General features: G+C 39.4%; 1 protein-coding gene across 1 annotated transcript in view; it reads right to left on the bottom strand.

Annotated features, from left to right (window-relative positions):
- Window positions 1-7,135: 7,135 nt before the first annotated feature.
- The window catches only part of cacna1db (calcium channel, voltage-dependent, L type, alpha 1D subunit, b), an 83,257-nt gene continuing 73,328 nt past the window's right edge, over window positions 7,136-17,064 (bottom strand). The window contains exons 38-47 of the mRNA XM_028582613.1: window positions 16,025-16,161; window positions 14,872-14,988; window positions 13,013-13,458; window positions 11,167-11,193; window positions 10,730-10,870; window positions 10,001-10,158; window positions 9,453-9,565; window positions 9,092-9,226; window positions 8,607-8,792; window positions 7,136-8,199 (exon numbers count right to left, since the gene is read on the bottom strand). Of these exons, the coding sequence (XP_028438414.1) occupies window positions 7,894-8,199; window positions 8,607-8,792; window positions 9,092-9,226; window positions 9,453-9,565; window positions 10,001-10,158; window positions 10,730-10,870; window positions 11,167-11,193; window positions 13,013-13,458; window positions 14,872-14,988; window positions 16,025-16,161 (1,766 nt within the window). The 3' untranslated portion in view covers window positions 7,136-7,893. The remainder of the gene's footprint in view (window positions 8,200-8,606; window positions 8,793-9,091; window positions 9,227-9,452; window positions 9,566-10,000; window positions 10,159-10,729; window positions 10,871-11,166; window positions 11,194-13,012; window positions 13,459-14,871; window positions 14,989-16,024; window positions 16,162-17,064) is intronic.

The following is a 17,064-nucleotide window of genomic DNA, read 5'->3' as shown; positions in this document are numbered from 1 at the left end:
CAAAAACATCCAAAACACTGTACGAAAACATAGCGCACCAGACGAAAGCTTTTATTTTGAAAGTCGAAGCTCACAGACAGGGCATGAGACGGGAGGTCTCCAGGCTGCAGCCATACCCGACTCAAATATCCTTTTGGTCCCGGTGATTATTTGTGAAATTGTGCCAACGACAGCCTTTTCAAGGCATTTGAGCAGGAAGGAGTGGTAGCATGCAAGCTCCCAAATTGACGCTCGTCCGAGAAATGGAGTTTTGGTTAACGTTCAGCTTTCGGCAGCTTTACCTATGCAAAAATATACAGTGACTGAGGAAGCCTAGTGATGAGTCCATAGCAACCAGTGTTGAAGTTCTTATTACCCAGTGTGCTTTGCTGAATGGTCTCAATGTTTTATTGTTTTATTTCATGTGAATACTAGTTTACTAGAGGAGCAACTTAGTATTTGAAGTAATGCAGTAATGCAGGAAGTGTGCATTTAGTTTCCATGCTTATTGTGTTTCCACAACAATGTTAGTGAGTAAATCTACTGAAATGGCCACTACACCATAACAGAGTAAGATGAGAATGCAGAGTTTTTGTCACATATGTCATGGCTTTAAAAAATAATGGGCTTCTGTACAGCTTTACCAAGTGTAAACCAGTACAGAAGCCATCAATAAATTGTTGGGGAGGGTCATCCCTTTTTTCCATATCATTTTGGAATGTCATCCAAAATGTATTGCTGGTGAAGGGAGGGTAAGGTCTATTTTAACTAAAGGTCCCAAAACTAACGTGTTGACTATGAACAATGCATCCGCTTGGACATGTTTGTGTGCGTGTGAAGTTCAAATGTCTTACAAAGTACACACCTTCACAAGACTTATGATCAAACTTCTCTGACGTAAACAATGCCGTAACGCTCCCTTCACGTGGGAACTTCCATTGGCTTAGATAACAGTACACCCACATTCCGTTCTCCTGAGGTAATAATCCAAGGGTTCAACACTAAAACAGCTATACACTGTAAAAAGTGAATCCACTAATGAATCCATTTATTTCAGTCACAGAGTGACAAAGTGTTGACTAGAAAAACAAAACATTTTCATCCCATTGTATTATCTCATCAGCCTTCATAGATTTTCTTCAAGAAATTTAGTTCAAACAGTTGCAAAAATAAGAGTGACTAGCTCTTTTCCTGCTCATATTATTATTTTTTTTACCTTGAATCTGACTGTGAGCAACTGCAACTTAACAATTTCCCTGAGGGGATCAATACAGTATTCTACAGTCCTGTTTAGGTGATCATTACTCTTGTTCTCTGACTGTTGATCAGCAGCCAGGGTTTTTTGTAGACTGATAACTAGATGTGTGAATCTTCACTGATCTCCTGATTCGATTCGATTCCGATTATCATGTCAGCAATTCGATTCGATATCTCAATGCATCACGATGCGTCAAATACATTTTTACTATTAAAGCCATATAGGATATTTAATTCATAGCTTTTCAATCTTCAAAAACAAAACATTCTGCAGTGCTCTAATACTAAATAAATTGGATACATAAAACTACAGCACTGAGCACATATGGCACTTCCTGAATGTGCAAAACATAACAGAATATGTAAAAAGAAAGGTTGTTAGGCATACATTAAATTGTAAACAGAAATAATCGATTATGGCCCAGCCGATTATCGATGCAGCATCGTCCTTGTCCACGATTCGATGCATCGATTATTTGATTAATTTCAACACCTCTACTGATAACCCAAACTGCCTCACCAGCACTTTTCAATTTGTCTCTTCTGTCTGATAAGTTGTCACCACGAAAACCTTCCTCTTCCTTCCTGGAAACTTGCAGACAAAATACTCTTTTTGTTGGTTTGTTGCACACGATTTAAATCAGCCAAGGGACTACAGAAACTAATAGGTTTGATTTAAATCCACTTTAAGTTAAAAAATTAGTAATTTAGCATGTCTTGTTTCACAGTAGAGACTAACATAGTTAGTTAGGCTGACAACCTTTGTCAATTCCAAGGTATGTCTTCAACACCCCTTCCCTGTTGAGACTTGCTGTTTTATCAAGTTGTTAACATTTAATAAGCATCAGTGGAAAGATTTCATCAATCAGATAAACTAACACGGAACACTGAACATCTACAAAAGTCACAGCAGATTGAATAACACCCGCTTTCATTACTACAGCCCACAGCTTTCATTTGGCTTTTGGTTCAGGGCCGTCTGGTGGCTGTTTTATCTATGTACCAATACATGGGAGTTATAGCTCAGCATCTCTGACGAGTGTAGCTCTTGTGTTTAAATACTCTAAATGGGCCGTGGGGTGTTTACAAAGAAGCTTTTGAAGATGAACTGATCAGATAATACTGTCTGATAATACTCTCTGGTCCTATAAAATCATTATATTCTGATGAGTGTGTACGTTTGGTTCAGCCAGGACTGAAACATAGTACATTTTACTGAATACATGAAGTGTTGATTTAAATTATATTCATGTTTTTATTATCGGCTCTAATGCAGCCGAGTGCTAGAATGAATTCTAATCGTCTTAATAAGCTTTGCACTACTCTATGAAGTATCTTCATCACAGTGACAACAATTGTTTACATTATATGCAGTGTTGTACAATATTACTTGAATGTTTAAATCATTTGTCATGAAGGAGTAACACGTGGATCGTAAAGGGAAAATGATTGTGAAAATTCTTATAGCCTTAATGTTTGCACGTTTTTATTTGTTCTTGTATTGATTGTAAACAAACGCTAGAAACCGTCCTGACCTTGTCCTTGTGACTTTATTCAGTGATCCTTACAAAAATCCTCAACAGGTTCATTGTCAAGAATTCAAATGTACAAAACGGGGGGGTTTTGTTTTCCATTGGTACAAAATCTATAAGGTACTAGTACTTGTGCTACGAAGTAGATATAGCTATATTTTTTAATTTCCATACAACAAATGGGTAGAAAGCAGAAATTAGTAATGCACACTTACTTTTTACAAACACTGTACAGATTGTATACATGCTGTTGTTGTTTCATAAACATCTGTGAAGCAGTGGAACAGTACAAAAAAAGCAATAAAGCTGTCAGTTGCACAACAAAGCTTTGTGTTGGTTTGTGTCGTTATGTTTCTTTTGATAAAAGTCTGAATTTGAATGCATTTGGTTACTTGTACTGTAAATAAGCAGCAGATTATTATATGTTCTGGTGGTGCTGGAGTTTCTGACATGTCGTTATACACAAGGTTTGGTTTTATGGACTCAAAAAGTAAATCTGGAATATACAAAGTCGTGCAGTGTTGGCCAATCAATTCTGATTTCATTAAAACAGTGATGACTGTGGCCGGGTTGGCTCAGTGGGTAGAGCAGGCGCACATATGCTTCGAGGTTTATGCCTCAACGCAGAGGTTCGAATCTGACCTGTGATAATTTCCTGCATGTCTTCTCTCTCTCCCCTTTCTCACCTAGCTGTCCTGTCAAATTAAAAGTGGAAAAGCCCCAAAAAATAACCTTAAAAAAAACCAGTGATGACTTATGATTTTAAATAAAGAATTTGGGTTTGATCTAGTAATTAGTATATATTTCTCCCGTCAACAACCAGATATCAATCCGACTGTACGAGACACTGCAGCCCTGCATTCTTCAGGGTGCTTATCGCCTGCAGCAAATATACAAACTGTTGCTTACAGCATTTATTTGTGTTCTATGTAAAGAGTCTTTGAGGACTTCAAATAGCGCTATATAAATCTGATGTATTATTATTGTTATGTGTGTAACATGGCTTTTGAAGTGCTCTTTATTAGTCAAGTCACTTTATTTATATAGGCCTAAAGCTGTTACAGTCAGTAGGGTTAAGGTTGGGATTTTTAATTAGAGGCTGAGCCACAGCATGTTTAAAGCCAGATGGGACTGTGCCATTCATAAGAGAGCTATTTATTACAGACAAGAGGCTGGGAACAATAGTATCATCTACCTCTTTTAAAAGACGAGAGGGGACAATATCTGAAGATGAATAGGTAGGTTTTGTGTGTGATACAATATCCATCGATGCTGACAGGGCCACATGCACAAAACAAGCCAGAGAAGCAGGGCATAGGATTGATTTAGAAGGGTTGTGATCAGTAGGTGAAATACAAGAACTGATAGTGTCAATAAAAAAAAAACTCAAAAATTGTTCTGTGATTTCAAACGTAGCATCAGGGAGTGCAATATCATGATTTAGTGCAGTATTTATTGCACTAAACAAAATGTTAGGGCTATGTGCATTTTTAGCTATGATATCAGACAAATGCTTTGCTTAAGATGCTTTCACAAGGCGTTGGTAGGATACCTGGTGATCTCTCAGTATCTCATAGGACACTTGCAGTTTATCTGCATTTCCATTTCCTCTCTGCTTTTCTACACTTTTGTCTAAGGGCACGAGTCTCACTGTTTAAGTGCTCATATTATGCTTTTTGGCTTTTTCCCTTTAATTTTTTGTGTTATATGTCTTTTGTGTGCATGTAATAGGTTTACAAAGTGAAAAAGCCCAAAGTCCAGCCCAAAGGGACTTACCATCTCCAACAGAAAATACTGTTCACAAACTGCTCCAAACAGCTCTATTGTAGTTCAGCCTTTACTTCTGTTCTGACCAACATGCGTCACTTTGTAACACACGTTATAATGCTCGCCAAGCCGCCCTCATACTCTGCTTCTGACTGGCTGGTTGTCCTTACCTAGGTACTGTGCATGTGCGACTCCCAACAAAGATGGAACAGAAGTGAGATGTCTCACTCTGTAGCTAAAACAGAGAGCTCAACACACGGTGAAAAGAGGAGCTGCAGCAATGTGCAGTACAACAAACATATGGTGTTTTTATGAAAATGAAACCATGTAAACCTATTCTGATATAACTTCTAAATACAATTATGAACTTGAAAATGAGCATAATATGAGCACTTTAAGCCAAGTTTGGGCTTTGACTTTGGATCGCTTCAGTTTAAAAGCGGCAACAATATGAAGAACTTCTGTGACAGTGGTATTAAACCGAGTAACTAGCTCATCTGTAGACAGAGAGGCGGAGGTTATCTCTGTAGGGCTAGCAAAAGGACAAGCTATAATAAAAAATATTACTCTAAAATGCTTCTTTTTTTTAAGTCGGTAGAATCCAAAACAGTAAAATAGAGCCTTTGGTTGTATATGCACAAAATTAAGAGATTTTAAAGAGGTAATTGTTTAAATCTTGATTCCTTTCTGATGTTGGTTGTTCAGATTTCACTGCTACCCATTCGCCTGTCAATCAAACACTGAGGTGACTTAGCATCTCAGATCATCATTAACCAATCAGAACTCAGAATTTTGATTCTGATTAATCACTGCAGAAATGTATTCACATTATTACGACTTTAAATATCTTTTTCCATTTTGTGCAAATGCAGTCTTTGCCACAGTTTCCCTGACAAGTTAACCAACACACCCAGATAGGTACAGAGGTAATTCAAATTTGTCAACAAAAGTTAGTTAAACACACCTCACATGCAGTTAAAAAATGCATAAGTCATATATTTCAGCTGTATTGGCCACTAAAACCTGTATATACTGTATATATATATATATATATGAAGAAGGAATGAGTGCATTTACAGTATCCTGACAGTACATATGAAGAGTATTCAACATACCAGCTCAGGTTAAAGTAACATGTACTGTATATATTCACTATTAAATGTATGCAGAAAATAAACTTTCCAATATTGGCATCAACCTTTTGTCATTATTGTACACAAGAAAAGGTGTACTTTTCAACAACAACTTAAAAAAATTAAGAAAAAAAAACATATCTGGAATAATGTTTGAATATTGATGTGCGTGTAAATGCACTTAATGATCCTTTGTTTTGGTTTTATATTTGAAGGAGCCCTTTGATTGCACAGATCAAATATGTTGTCCTGACAACAATATTTAGATTGAGAAAAAAAAAAAATAGATTGCCCTGCCATGAGCCAGTGTTGGTTTGTAAAAGTTGACATGAAAACATGATTACAGTTGGCAGTGGTAGACGAACACTGGTTCGTGGGATGTGTAGTTCTCCCTTCACAGACAGCAGCTGTTTTTGGACATCTTGTGCACTTAAACTGGCGGTGGAACTAAAGGAAATACTACAAATAAAAGGCAACAGTTGACATCATTCATTTCATTCCAAAAACACAAATATACTGAATTTATATATTGTAGGGAAAGTTTCCCTTTCTGTTGTGGTGTTATAAATATACAATATGTAGATGGTGACAAACAGCAAGTATCTGTTTGAGATCTATGTACTAAATCTGACTCATCATGAACAAGCACTTTAGATGACTATAGAGAAATTCCAAATATCCTTGCTGCTCAGCAGGGTGGAGCCACATGACTAAAAGATGTCACACAGGTGATCCTGTTGGGATTATTTTGTGCTTGAGCAATCATGCAGAAAACTCTGTATCCCCTTTGTTTTATCAACTTGATGAGTAATTTATTACTAATTGAAGTCGCTGTGTCAAACATTTCCTCTACAGTTGTTTTTCAGTCATGTTCTCGGTGTAAACACTCAGGCAGTTTGTCTTATTTTCATAAGTCCGCGTTTATAGTAATCAAGCAATCAAGTTTAATAGTCTCAAGCAGGTCTGAGTGAAGTGAACCTTTGCATATTCTGAGTAAGTTTGTAACAATGAAATGGTCTTTCCTCACAGTTGTCAAAAGGGCTTTGATAAAAGTTAAGGATCACTATGGAAACAAGTGGGACAGTGTACTACAATCCTAAATCTTCCATCACTTTCAGGGTATTTAAACTAATCAAGTCAGCAAAATGGGTGTAAATATAGTGTCTACTGTTGGTGTGAAGGGGGGTATGACACAGAAACACACTGTCAGAGTGTCATATCAGCAGGCTCGTGAACAGAAGGATATGCCTGAGAACAAAGTCTTTTATCAGTGATATGTGATTTTCTTTTCAAGTCAAGTACCGAGACGAGCAACGTTTAACCCTGAACCCAGATCAGCCTGATCATCACTCTGCACTGAGATATATATATATATATATATATATATATATATATATATATATATATATATATGTTTTTGTTATTTGAGTCATAGAGGCCAAAATGTAATAACCAGCATCTGTTATCATGACCACTGAAGGTTAAAATAACACATTATATATACATGACATGAAACTCAACTGACTACAGGGAATGCTGGAATCATCTGACATTTTGCAGCATTTGCAGGATAAATGCAGCTTTTTTAAAGCCAGCATCACTCTTTCAGTCACTTATCAATGTGTTCAGAAAGGTGACACATTTGCTGTTTTATTGACTCTTCATATTGAGCGAACAGCATACGATACATGGCCTTGTTTGTACAAAGTCACACCATTTTAGGACAGTGCTGCAGAACAATGACAACATTGTTCACTCAATATGGATGCAAACACCCTCAAATCAAAGCCATTAAAGTTGTTGTTTTCATTTCAAATCCAATGTGTTGCTGTACGGAGCCAAAACAATAAAAATATACAAAACTTGACGGGGGCTCTGGACTGGCTTTTAGAGGCTGGCAGGTTATTTAGCTGTATCAAACCACTTATTAAAGACGTATGCTGAATTCCTGCTAAATGACAGGCAGGCTGGCGAGTAAATAGATTCTTTCTGGTTCCCATTTGCTTAATTTAACTGAGCTCTTCCATGCTGCCATCTGTTTCTCTCATCTCTCCTACAGTTCCCTTCATCAATCCACAGAAAGAGAAAACAAGGCACTTTGTTCTCTTATCCATCCATGTTAAACATGTTCTGTCTATTGCAGGGTACTCCTGAGAAGACATCCCCTTACTGTGGAATAGTTGTAGAATTTCAATTGAAAAAACCTAAATAAATGTGAGTCTCTGCTATAGCGACGTGATGCGTATCATCTCGTCTGTTAGGTCCTCCTCGCACTTCAGAGCAACGTACGGCTCCTCGTCGCTGTAGTCATGGATACTGCTGTCTCTAAGATGTGCAATGACATTTAGGCCCGAGCTGACGCTCCCTGTTTCCCCAGCGTTGCCGTTGCCCCTACTCCCGTTCAGCAGGTTACTGGCAGCGCTTTCCATCTCATCGATTGTCATCTCGCAGGCGTCTGCGATTTCGTGTTTCGTCACTGCCACAAACCTGGGGTCCCTGGCGAATTTCCCCAGACCCTCAGAGATCAACACCTGAGGACAGCAAGTAAAACATAATCAAAGCTGAAAAGATGATTGTATCAATAAATTCACATCAGAATTGTATATTTGTGTATATTTGTGAATATGTGTGTGTGTGTGTGTGTGTGTGTGTGTGTGTGTGTGTGTGTGTGTGTGTGTGTGTGTGTGCTACAATGAGCTTGTTGCTCTCTGGTTTGATATCATAATTTGACATTTCATGGATTAAACAATCAAAACAATAATCAAGAGCTTAGTATCACAAAGTATTGCATTGCATCCCAATTCTAATTCACAAAGTAATGCACAAATTAGAGAGTGACTGTCAGTCTTAACACTACCATACCTCCACAGACATTTCAATGAAATCTTATCAAAGTGGTCTGTTGTCCTAATGTTTGAGGTTCATGTTTTTTACTCACAGCCTCCACCAAACTGTTGGCGCTGCCTCTCTTCTGCAGGAAGTGTGAGCAGCTGTCTGCAGGTAACTGCAGAAGTGACGGAGAGTGGCTGCGATTGGTAGGACCGTCCTGTCCGTCTGTATACCACGAACTCCTCTTCACTGCTCCGGGGATGCTGCCGATGCTGCCGGGACTAGGCCAGTCCACCTGAGTACACACATGCACATGCACACGCACGCACGCACACACACACATATACACACACACACAGGCATTTTTAAACTTCAAGTTTGGTTTCAAGACACTGATCGAGATGCTTGTTTAATGAAGTGCTGGTATCAGATTTCTTGATTGATATCCATCAGAGGCTTGATAAGAACATCGACAGTAAAAATAATCATAAACTAATTGCATTTCTGGTGTTTCTTCTGTCTTTCTTAGTGCTAACGCTAGATGATCTGTGGTTTATCTTATCATGTGGCCTTTTATCACACAGTGAACCAGACCTGTATGAGTGGTGTGTAGCACGGCGAGCAGTCATGGCTGATGGGTGAGGCAGGAGGCGTGACCCAGGAGCAAAGCGACCGCGTAGGGGACAAGCGGTGAACTCTGCTCGCATCGAGACCGGCCACCGCCATTACCTGAGGTTCAATCAATTAAGGCCGACATTTTGGGGTAGGGAGAAGAGACAAAACAGGTCTTACAAGTTGTATTTCTAGCTTTGTAACAACTGCTTTTTGTGACAATACTGTATATTTACAGTAATTATTCAAATTAAAGTGTGTGTGTGTGTGTGTGTGTGTGTGTGTGTGTGTGTGTGTGTGTGTGTGTGTGTGTGTGTGTGTGTGTGTGTGTGTGTGTGTGCACCTGTTGCTGCACCAGGTGCAGTGGAAGAGCTGTACAGGATGGAGAGGGAGGAGCGCCTTCTTGACTACTTTTTCTGCGAAGACACTCAAAACTGAATGTTGGCCTGTTGGAGGCTGTGAGAACAAACAAGAACCAAAAAGGATAACTCTCTGGGCTCCAACTGTGGTTACTTACAGATTCAAGTATTCAAGAATAAAGTTAGATGAAACACAAGATAAGCTAATTTTAATCACAATTATAACATTCGTATAATACAATACTAATCTAATTCATCTTTTACTTACATTAGTACTTATTTATTACAATTAAGTTACAGAATCGTAATGACAGTAATACAAATTGGTTAGTTCAAGTGAATGAATCAGCCCACTTTATCGATATGTGCAATACAATTATGAAGGAGCTCCAACAAACTTTAATCTGAATAACAGGTAAAGTTGTTATACATTCAATCTGAAATGTCGAGGAATCTAATTTATTCTCAATAACTCAACAAAAATTCGAAAAATAAGAAAATAAACTACAGTTGTTGTGCTGTGGTGTATCACCTCGAGGAGAGGGTAAAATCCATTTCCTGGGTGACCGCTTGCCGTCTTGGTAGATGGGCAGTTGGTCATCGTCATAGTAACCATCAGACTGGTGGTCGCCCTTGGAAACCTCGAGGTCAAAGCCTCCCTCTGCATCATGGTGTTCCTTGTTGGGCAACCTGTGAAATGAAAAGATACGAAAAACGTCACATCTTTATCTTAGAGGCCCAAAGAATTATTTCAGTGTTGCAAAAAAAAGAAGAAGTAAATATGTAACTCTTATATAATTAATAAAGATATTTGGAGGGGGAATTAGCCAAACAAATTTGACATCGACAACTTCTCAGTCCCTCCCCCCTTTCTGCTAAAGCCCAAAACGGTCTCTTAAGCCCCTAAGGGAGAATGAATGTGTGTGCATGAGCAGTGAATGACAAGCAGTTAGACACCCCCCCTGGCCCTGATTGGTGCATCTGAACAGGCAGCGGTGGATTTTTGCAAATCGAACTACAGGCTGTAGGTGGTGCCAGAGGAGTCAGATTTTTGTTTTTAAATTACTTGCTTCATGTAGTTCTATTGGAACATAGGGTCAGTTTCAGCAAATATGACAGAAAGTTAGTTGTATAAGTCTTACGTACTGCACCTTTAACAACACACAAACAAAGGGCAGTGGTCCACATGTGGTGCACCATTAAAGTGTTTTGTTGTCAGTGTTTCCTCACATCATTAGTCTGACAGCTGCCGTCACATTACCTGTCCTTTGGGAGCATGATGTCGTCTTCGTGAAACTCCTCCCCGCTGAAGTACTCTCCCGAGCCTCGCTCATCATCGCTGTCCCCGCCCCCTGGCTCCTCTCGACGAATGGTGGGGTAGAGCCCACCGCCGCTTTCTGACCTGGCATCGACACATTAAAGACAATGAGCACAAATATTAATCAGTGCAAGTTTGACAATTATACTACATGTCCATATCATTTTGTCTGCTGTTTGTTGGCGTTTTCATGCAAATTTAGGGCATAAAATAAAGCACACACAGTAATACTGTGAAACACAAATTTTACTGAAACATGAGGCCCTAAAGCTGCATTTCCTTCACTATCACAGGCTTTGAAACACACACATTTCCGTAGCTTTCGCAGCATGTTTTTGTGACACGCATATTGTGAAATGAAGCTAACATCATGCACATACCTAATGTAGGCCTCATAGTAGCGTGTCCTGCTCCGAGGAGAGGAAGTGGGCAGTCAGACAGACAGGATTATTTGCAACAGGAGAGCAGGAAAGGAATAGGGAGAAGGGTTGCATGCAATGACAAAAGACAAGAGGACACAAATTAAGGTGCTTTCAAAAATAGATTTTTGTCCAGGCTGAATATTACCTGAATGGTTTCACTACTTTACAAGCTTTCTGTCCCAAAGCATACAGGGGAAAACTGTAGTGACATTACATGTAATATCCCAAATCTTTTATTTTCTCTTTATTATGTTAAAGGTCCCATGGCATGAAAATTTCACTTAATGAGGTTTTTTAACATTAATATGAGTCCCCCCAGCCTGCTTATGGTCCCCCAGTGGCTAGAAATGGCAATAGGTGTAAACCGAGCCCTGGGTATCCTGCTCTGCCTTTGAGGAAATGAAAGCTCAGATGAGTCGTTTTGGAATCTTTGTTATGAGGTCATAACAAGCAAGGTTACCTCCCCTTTCTCTGCTTTGCCCGCCCAGAGAATTTGGCCAACCCATGAGAGAGAGACATCATGGCTTTCAAACGCGAAAAGTGGCAGTTGGTCAAGGCCACACCCCCACCCTCCACCTTGATCCTCCCCCTCTCCTCCTCAATAGCTTCAGACACAGAAATGGCACATCCTACGGAAAGCTCATTGTGGGACTGGCTCTAGTGGCTGTAGTTCTGCACCAAAGCTGAATTTCGGGAAAGAGACTTCAGATACAGTATTAGGGGACCACTAAGGTCTATATAAAAGAGCCAAAAGAGCACCATGTCATGGGACCTTTAAGACAAGTATATTTGTATAGCCCAAATCTCTGAGAACATAAGGGAACGCACTCCCTCAGCAGGAGAGGGGCATTAGGTGATATTGTTATACAAAAGTTATTTGTTATCATGTTCATCACTACCAGGAAATATTTAAATTTAAACATTACTCACTGCAACCTTTGGGACAGGAAACCCATTTACCCACTACTACCCAATAAGATTTTCTTATGCAATCAGCTGTGTGGGCAGATATTTGCACATCAGTGGGGGATGAACAAGGTTTTACAATGAACAATGACATCCAGTCATGCTGAAGAGGAGGCTCTGTTGGGAGTTTCAAAGGTTAGTTGACAGTATCACTAAGAATATTTTAAGATATTCATATTCATGTCAGAGATCTGAGACAATGAATTATACAAATATTGAATTATCACTCAGCCCCACAGTACAGTCTAGTTTGTTTCTTTACTCAATTAAATTTCTATGTCAGGTCTTGAATCATGTAAAAATGTGAGCATCAAAAAATAGATTATACGTCTGTAACTATAATACGAGATGCTCCTGAGGCTGCTTTGGTTTACACAAAACAAGATTCTCCTGTAAAGGGGAACTGCACTGATTTTACGCAGGTGATGGGGAGTACTAATGGAGCGACGCCTGCGAGCCAGTTCAGGCAGCCAACTCGAGCTGCACCGCTGTACACATACGTGACATGCCTCACTCCCCATATCATTTACCAAACACACCCCCTCAATCTGGCGGTTTAAGCTGCACAATTTCCCCATCTCTTCCTTGTCAATGCTGCTGCTGCCCTACACCTGTATCACTGCCTGCTGTTAGCCCCACCACCACCCTAGCCTCCACCTGCTGGCTCCGGTCGGGGGGAAGCTACTTTATCATCACTCCCCAATATCTCATGTAAACCCAAATTGCGGGGAGTGATGAGGCCGCCAAACACAATGTTCTGCTGTTATAATAAAACTTTTCAATTGTGAGTTGTCTGACTGAACTGCATATGGATTGTATGAATCCATTCTTCACTGACCTTGTGGAGTGTGACTTCCAAAGTTTGCCCTTGCTGTCAGTGGACACTGATGATCCATTTTTGGTGGAGGACGGACGGTCTTGCCTTAACAAACACTTCTGCTGCCTCCCATTGGTCATGGAGAGAAGTGAGGGCACGTTGGCATTGTTGAGGTTGGCATTGGAGGGTATTGGCGATTGATGGCAAGTGGAAATACAGTGAGGATAATTAAGCGGATGAGGGGAGTGATAATGATGGTTATACAGGACGGGTGAAGAGTTCATCTCTGTCTCCCCTCCTCTGTCCACGTTGCTGGCTCTCCTGCTTGTTTGGGTGGGTTCAGTTGAGGCACTACAGGAGAAGGGCAGGATCTGTAGCGGCCGCTGGGTGACAGTGGTTGGGTGGCAGTAGCCTTGCTGTTCAGCACTGACCTGGTTGACATGGTTCCCAAAAAGGCTGCCGTTACGCTGCAAAGAGAAACCAGAAACCAATGAGGTCCAAGACAAATAATAAACACAGTAAGCTGCTTAAAGTAAAACTCACATGTTTAAATCAGTGAATCTCAACCAGGAGTACACTCATTTAACGGTCAATCAAATGTTTCAAAAATACCTAAAAGAATGGGGTGAAATATTGTTAACAAAAGACTTGGCCATGTGAATCCAGCCCAGCTCTACACCTCTTTCTTCTGTTTTTCATACTGAAGATCAGAGCGTGTTGTTAATAATAGCATCAAGTGTACAGTATAGGGCCGGGACTTGATAAAAAAAATTAATCTAATTAATTACAGGCTTTGTAATTAATTAATCGAAATTAATCGCATTTTATTTGCATAAATATTTGACCTGAGAACAGTGAGAAGTAATTTTTTTCACATGGATTTTTAGTATACCATTGAATAATGACTGAATACATAAGCTTAAGCAACACAATATTGTTTATTTTTGTTCAACCAAGTCCAGCAGACCAGTGCAATTTTTGCCATTAAGTGTAGCAATAGCATATTTAGAAATATAGTACATTTCAGAAATTCAGGTAGCCTATAGGTAGGTAGACCTTCTGTAAACTATGTTTTTTTAAGTAAAACACAATACTTTCAAGTACATTCAGACTTAGTTACCCTGGTCCTTAAACCAGTCATCTGGTGGAGTGTAGGTTGGGTGTGGGTCCTTGTACTCGGAGTCGGGCTAACGTCCACGCTAGCTGCTAAATGTTTTGCGTCGAGGTGATACTTGAGGCTCGATGTGCTGCGGTGATATGCGAATTCCTTGTTGCATAGCATGCACACAACCATGCTCTAATCCACGCTTCCATCCGTTCGTTTTTTTAACAAAATTTCCCATCCACGGAGCCAACCAAAGCGGTCTCGTCAGCTTCTTCACTCATGTTCACTGTGGTTTGTTGTTGTCTGAAGCATTGACATATATAAAAGGTCTGAAGTCATGAACGCTAGAATAATAAAATAAGTGTGATTAAAATGCGTAAAAAATGTTTAACGTGTTATTTTTTGTGTAATTAATTAACGCATTAAAGTCTGTAATTAATTAATCTTAATTAACGCGTTAAAGTCCCGGCTCTAGTACAGTATATTGCATTTCATATCTGAATGTGAACCAGGTTCTTCTCTGCATTGTATGTATGTGTAAGATGCACAGTACTGCATGAAACTTGATAATGAGTTTCACTCTTTCAGTTCATGTCTCGTGTAAAGATAAATAATACTAAATAATAACAAAATGTGGATCCTGGGTGATATATGTGAGATGTTGTCACACTGAATTATGTAACAGCACAGCTACTTGGCTTTGTGGGACATCTGAAACTAATTTATATATAAAATAAATAAATAAACAAACTAACAAATCTTCAAGGATGTTTACCCTGTAGATTTCCTCTTCTTCCTCTCCATCAACATTTACCAGCCCCGCCTCTTGCAGGTCACAAGATATGGCTCGCCGGATCTCTGGTCCAATGTCATGCAGCGTGCGCAGGCCGGCCTGCAAAGAGAGCAGCTATAACACCAGACCTGCCAGCCATCACAGGCTTTTTATGTACATTTGTATCTCTATCTGGTTGAGAAAAACGATGGGTATTAATGTTGGCAAACATTCCAGTTTTTTCAGGTGCGAGCATGTCACTTTTAGTGTATGAGTATTTCATAAATGCTGATAACATGGTTTCAAAGGTGGTCAGAGCAAATCTCACATTTCTGGAGGTGTTCAGCTCTTTGGAGCATTAAAGTAAAACAAGCAGAGTTAATTTTAAAGGGTGACTTGGCCCAAATTAAATCTTCTCACCTACTGTGGTTTCCAGCATGAAGATAGTTTTGGTTTTACTTGTCCAGAATACTCTGGATAAAAGCTTTCCTAGAAACTATTTCTTGGTAGAGTTCCAATGAAAACGTGACACTGCACTGTGGAGTATCCAGAGTAACTGGGATATTGTTTTTGCAGTTTTTGCTTTTTAATGTTTCTAATGTTATCTTTCAATGCTGTGAGCACCACAACCCTCCGACACCGATATTTGAAAAGATAGATGAATTCATCAAAACTGTCTGCGCAGCATGATATCACTGGTGGTGATGAGTGACAATGACCCACTGGAAGTCGATATTGGAAGGGTCCTCAGTTTGGTGTGATGTCTTTGTTATAACAACAAAACCCTTAAGCTGAGGATACCTGAGGGGCTTTTTGGGGAGACCTAAAAAAACACTAAAAAACAGACAAAACAGTATTGCAAACAGCATCTTCTAAAAGCGTGAGCAACTTTTTCAAAACCTTGCCTGTATATGAATCCTCTGATAGTCACTGTGTTTACTGGTGATTATACTGGTGTATGGTTATTAAAATCTTATATTTCTAAGTAGATTTTTGGTTTTATAGACAGAGTTGATGTGAGAATCAAAGTTGGCTCTTATGTAGATGAAGAATGTTTAGTAACATACAATCACTGATTTGTTCAATGCACTGGTGGAATAAATATGTGGGATTGTACTCCCATGAACACAAGCATGATACATTGTACTTCACTCACCTGTAGAGCCATGGTTGTGTTCAGCCTCTCCCATGAGTGCCTTCCTACAAGACCTTGCTCTTTGCGCCTCTTGAACTTCCTGAAGTAGTCCTGTATCAGGAAGGTGGCATAGAACTTCCCCACTGTTACCTCGTCATCTGAGTGAACAGACCAGACAGCCTCCCAGATCAACACCAAAATACGGAAATATCTCAACACGGAAATTCTTTTTGCATCCATAACATTTGAAACATAAAATCCCTCAACAGAGATCTTACCCACCACCAGTATCTCGCCATCTAAGAGAACAGATCTAGGCAGGAAAGTCAAATAAACTAAAAGTATCAAAACTGAAGACCATTAACAGTAAAACATCACAATGATAAAAACCACCAAAACAAGACAATATCTTGTCAATAAAAACAAAATACTTCTATAACAATCAAAATGAAGATCAAGACATGTAAATGAAATTCCATAAACCCCTGCTGCATGACCATAATCAGAACTGTCCAGTCTGGAAAACACTATTTCAAAAGGATCACAACAGACCAACACACAGACCAATGCGTCATAAAGTCATTTTTCGGGAGCACATCAAAGAAACTGTGGTTTTTAATGATTTATCTGTGGGAAAAACATAGTTGTAGTAACCCATTATGGTTTATTTGAAGGGGTGTGCATAAGACATCACACATCTCATGATTTGACTGTTGTCAAGAATTGTCATCAGGTAAATTATGACACTTTTAATGCAATGTCGACATTGTTTGAGATATCTGTGTAATGACAACTTGACATAAACCTAGACTAGTTTTCTATATTTTGTTCTTAATTACTATTCATACATTTTGTAATGATAATTTTGGTGATGTCTGGGCGGGGGTGTGGGGTGGAGGAGGTTAGTATGTGAGTGAATCTGTATGTTGTACTGTAATGTCTTGTCCTTTGTACTGTCCAGTCCTATCAAGGACCCTCTCGAAAATGAGATGATACATCTCAAGAGGTATTCCTCGTTAAATAAATAAATAAACAACAGTCGTAAATATGTCATGGCAGGC

Source organism: Perca flavescens, chromosome 7 (assembly GCF_004354835.1).
Source record: "Perca flavescens isolate YP-PL-M2 chromosome 7, PFLA_1.0, whole genome shotgun sequence".
NCBI lineage: Eukaryota > Metazoa > Chordata > Actinopteri > Perciformes > Percidae > Perca > Perca flavescens.
The sequence above is the reverse complement of the archived record's forward strand: the minus strand, read 5'-3'. Positions and strand labels throughout refer to the sequence as shown.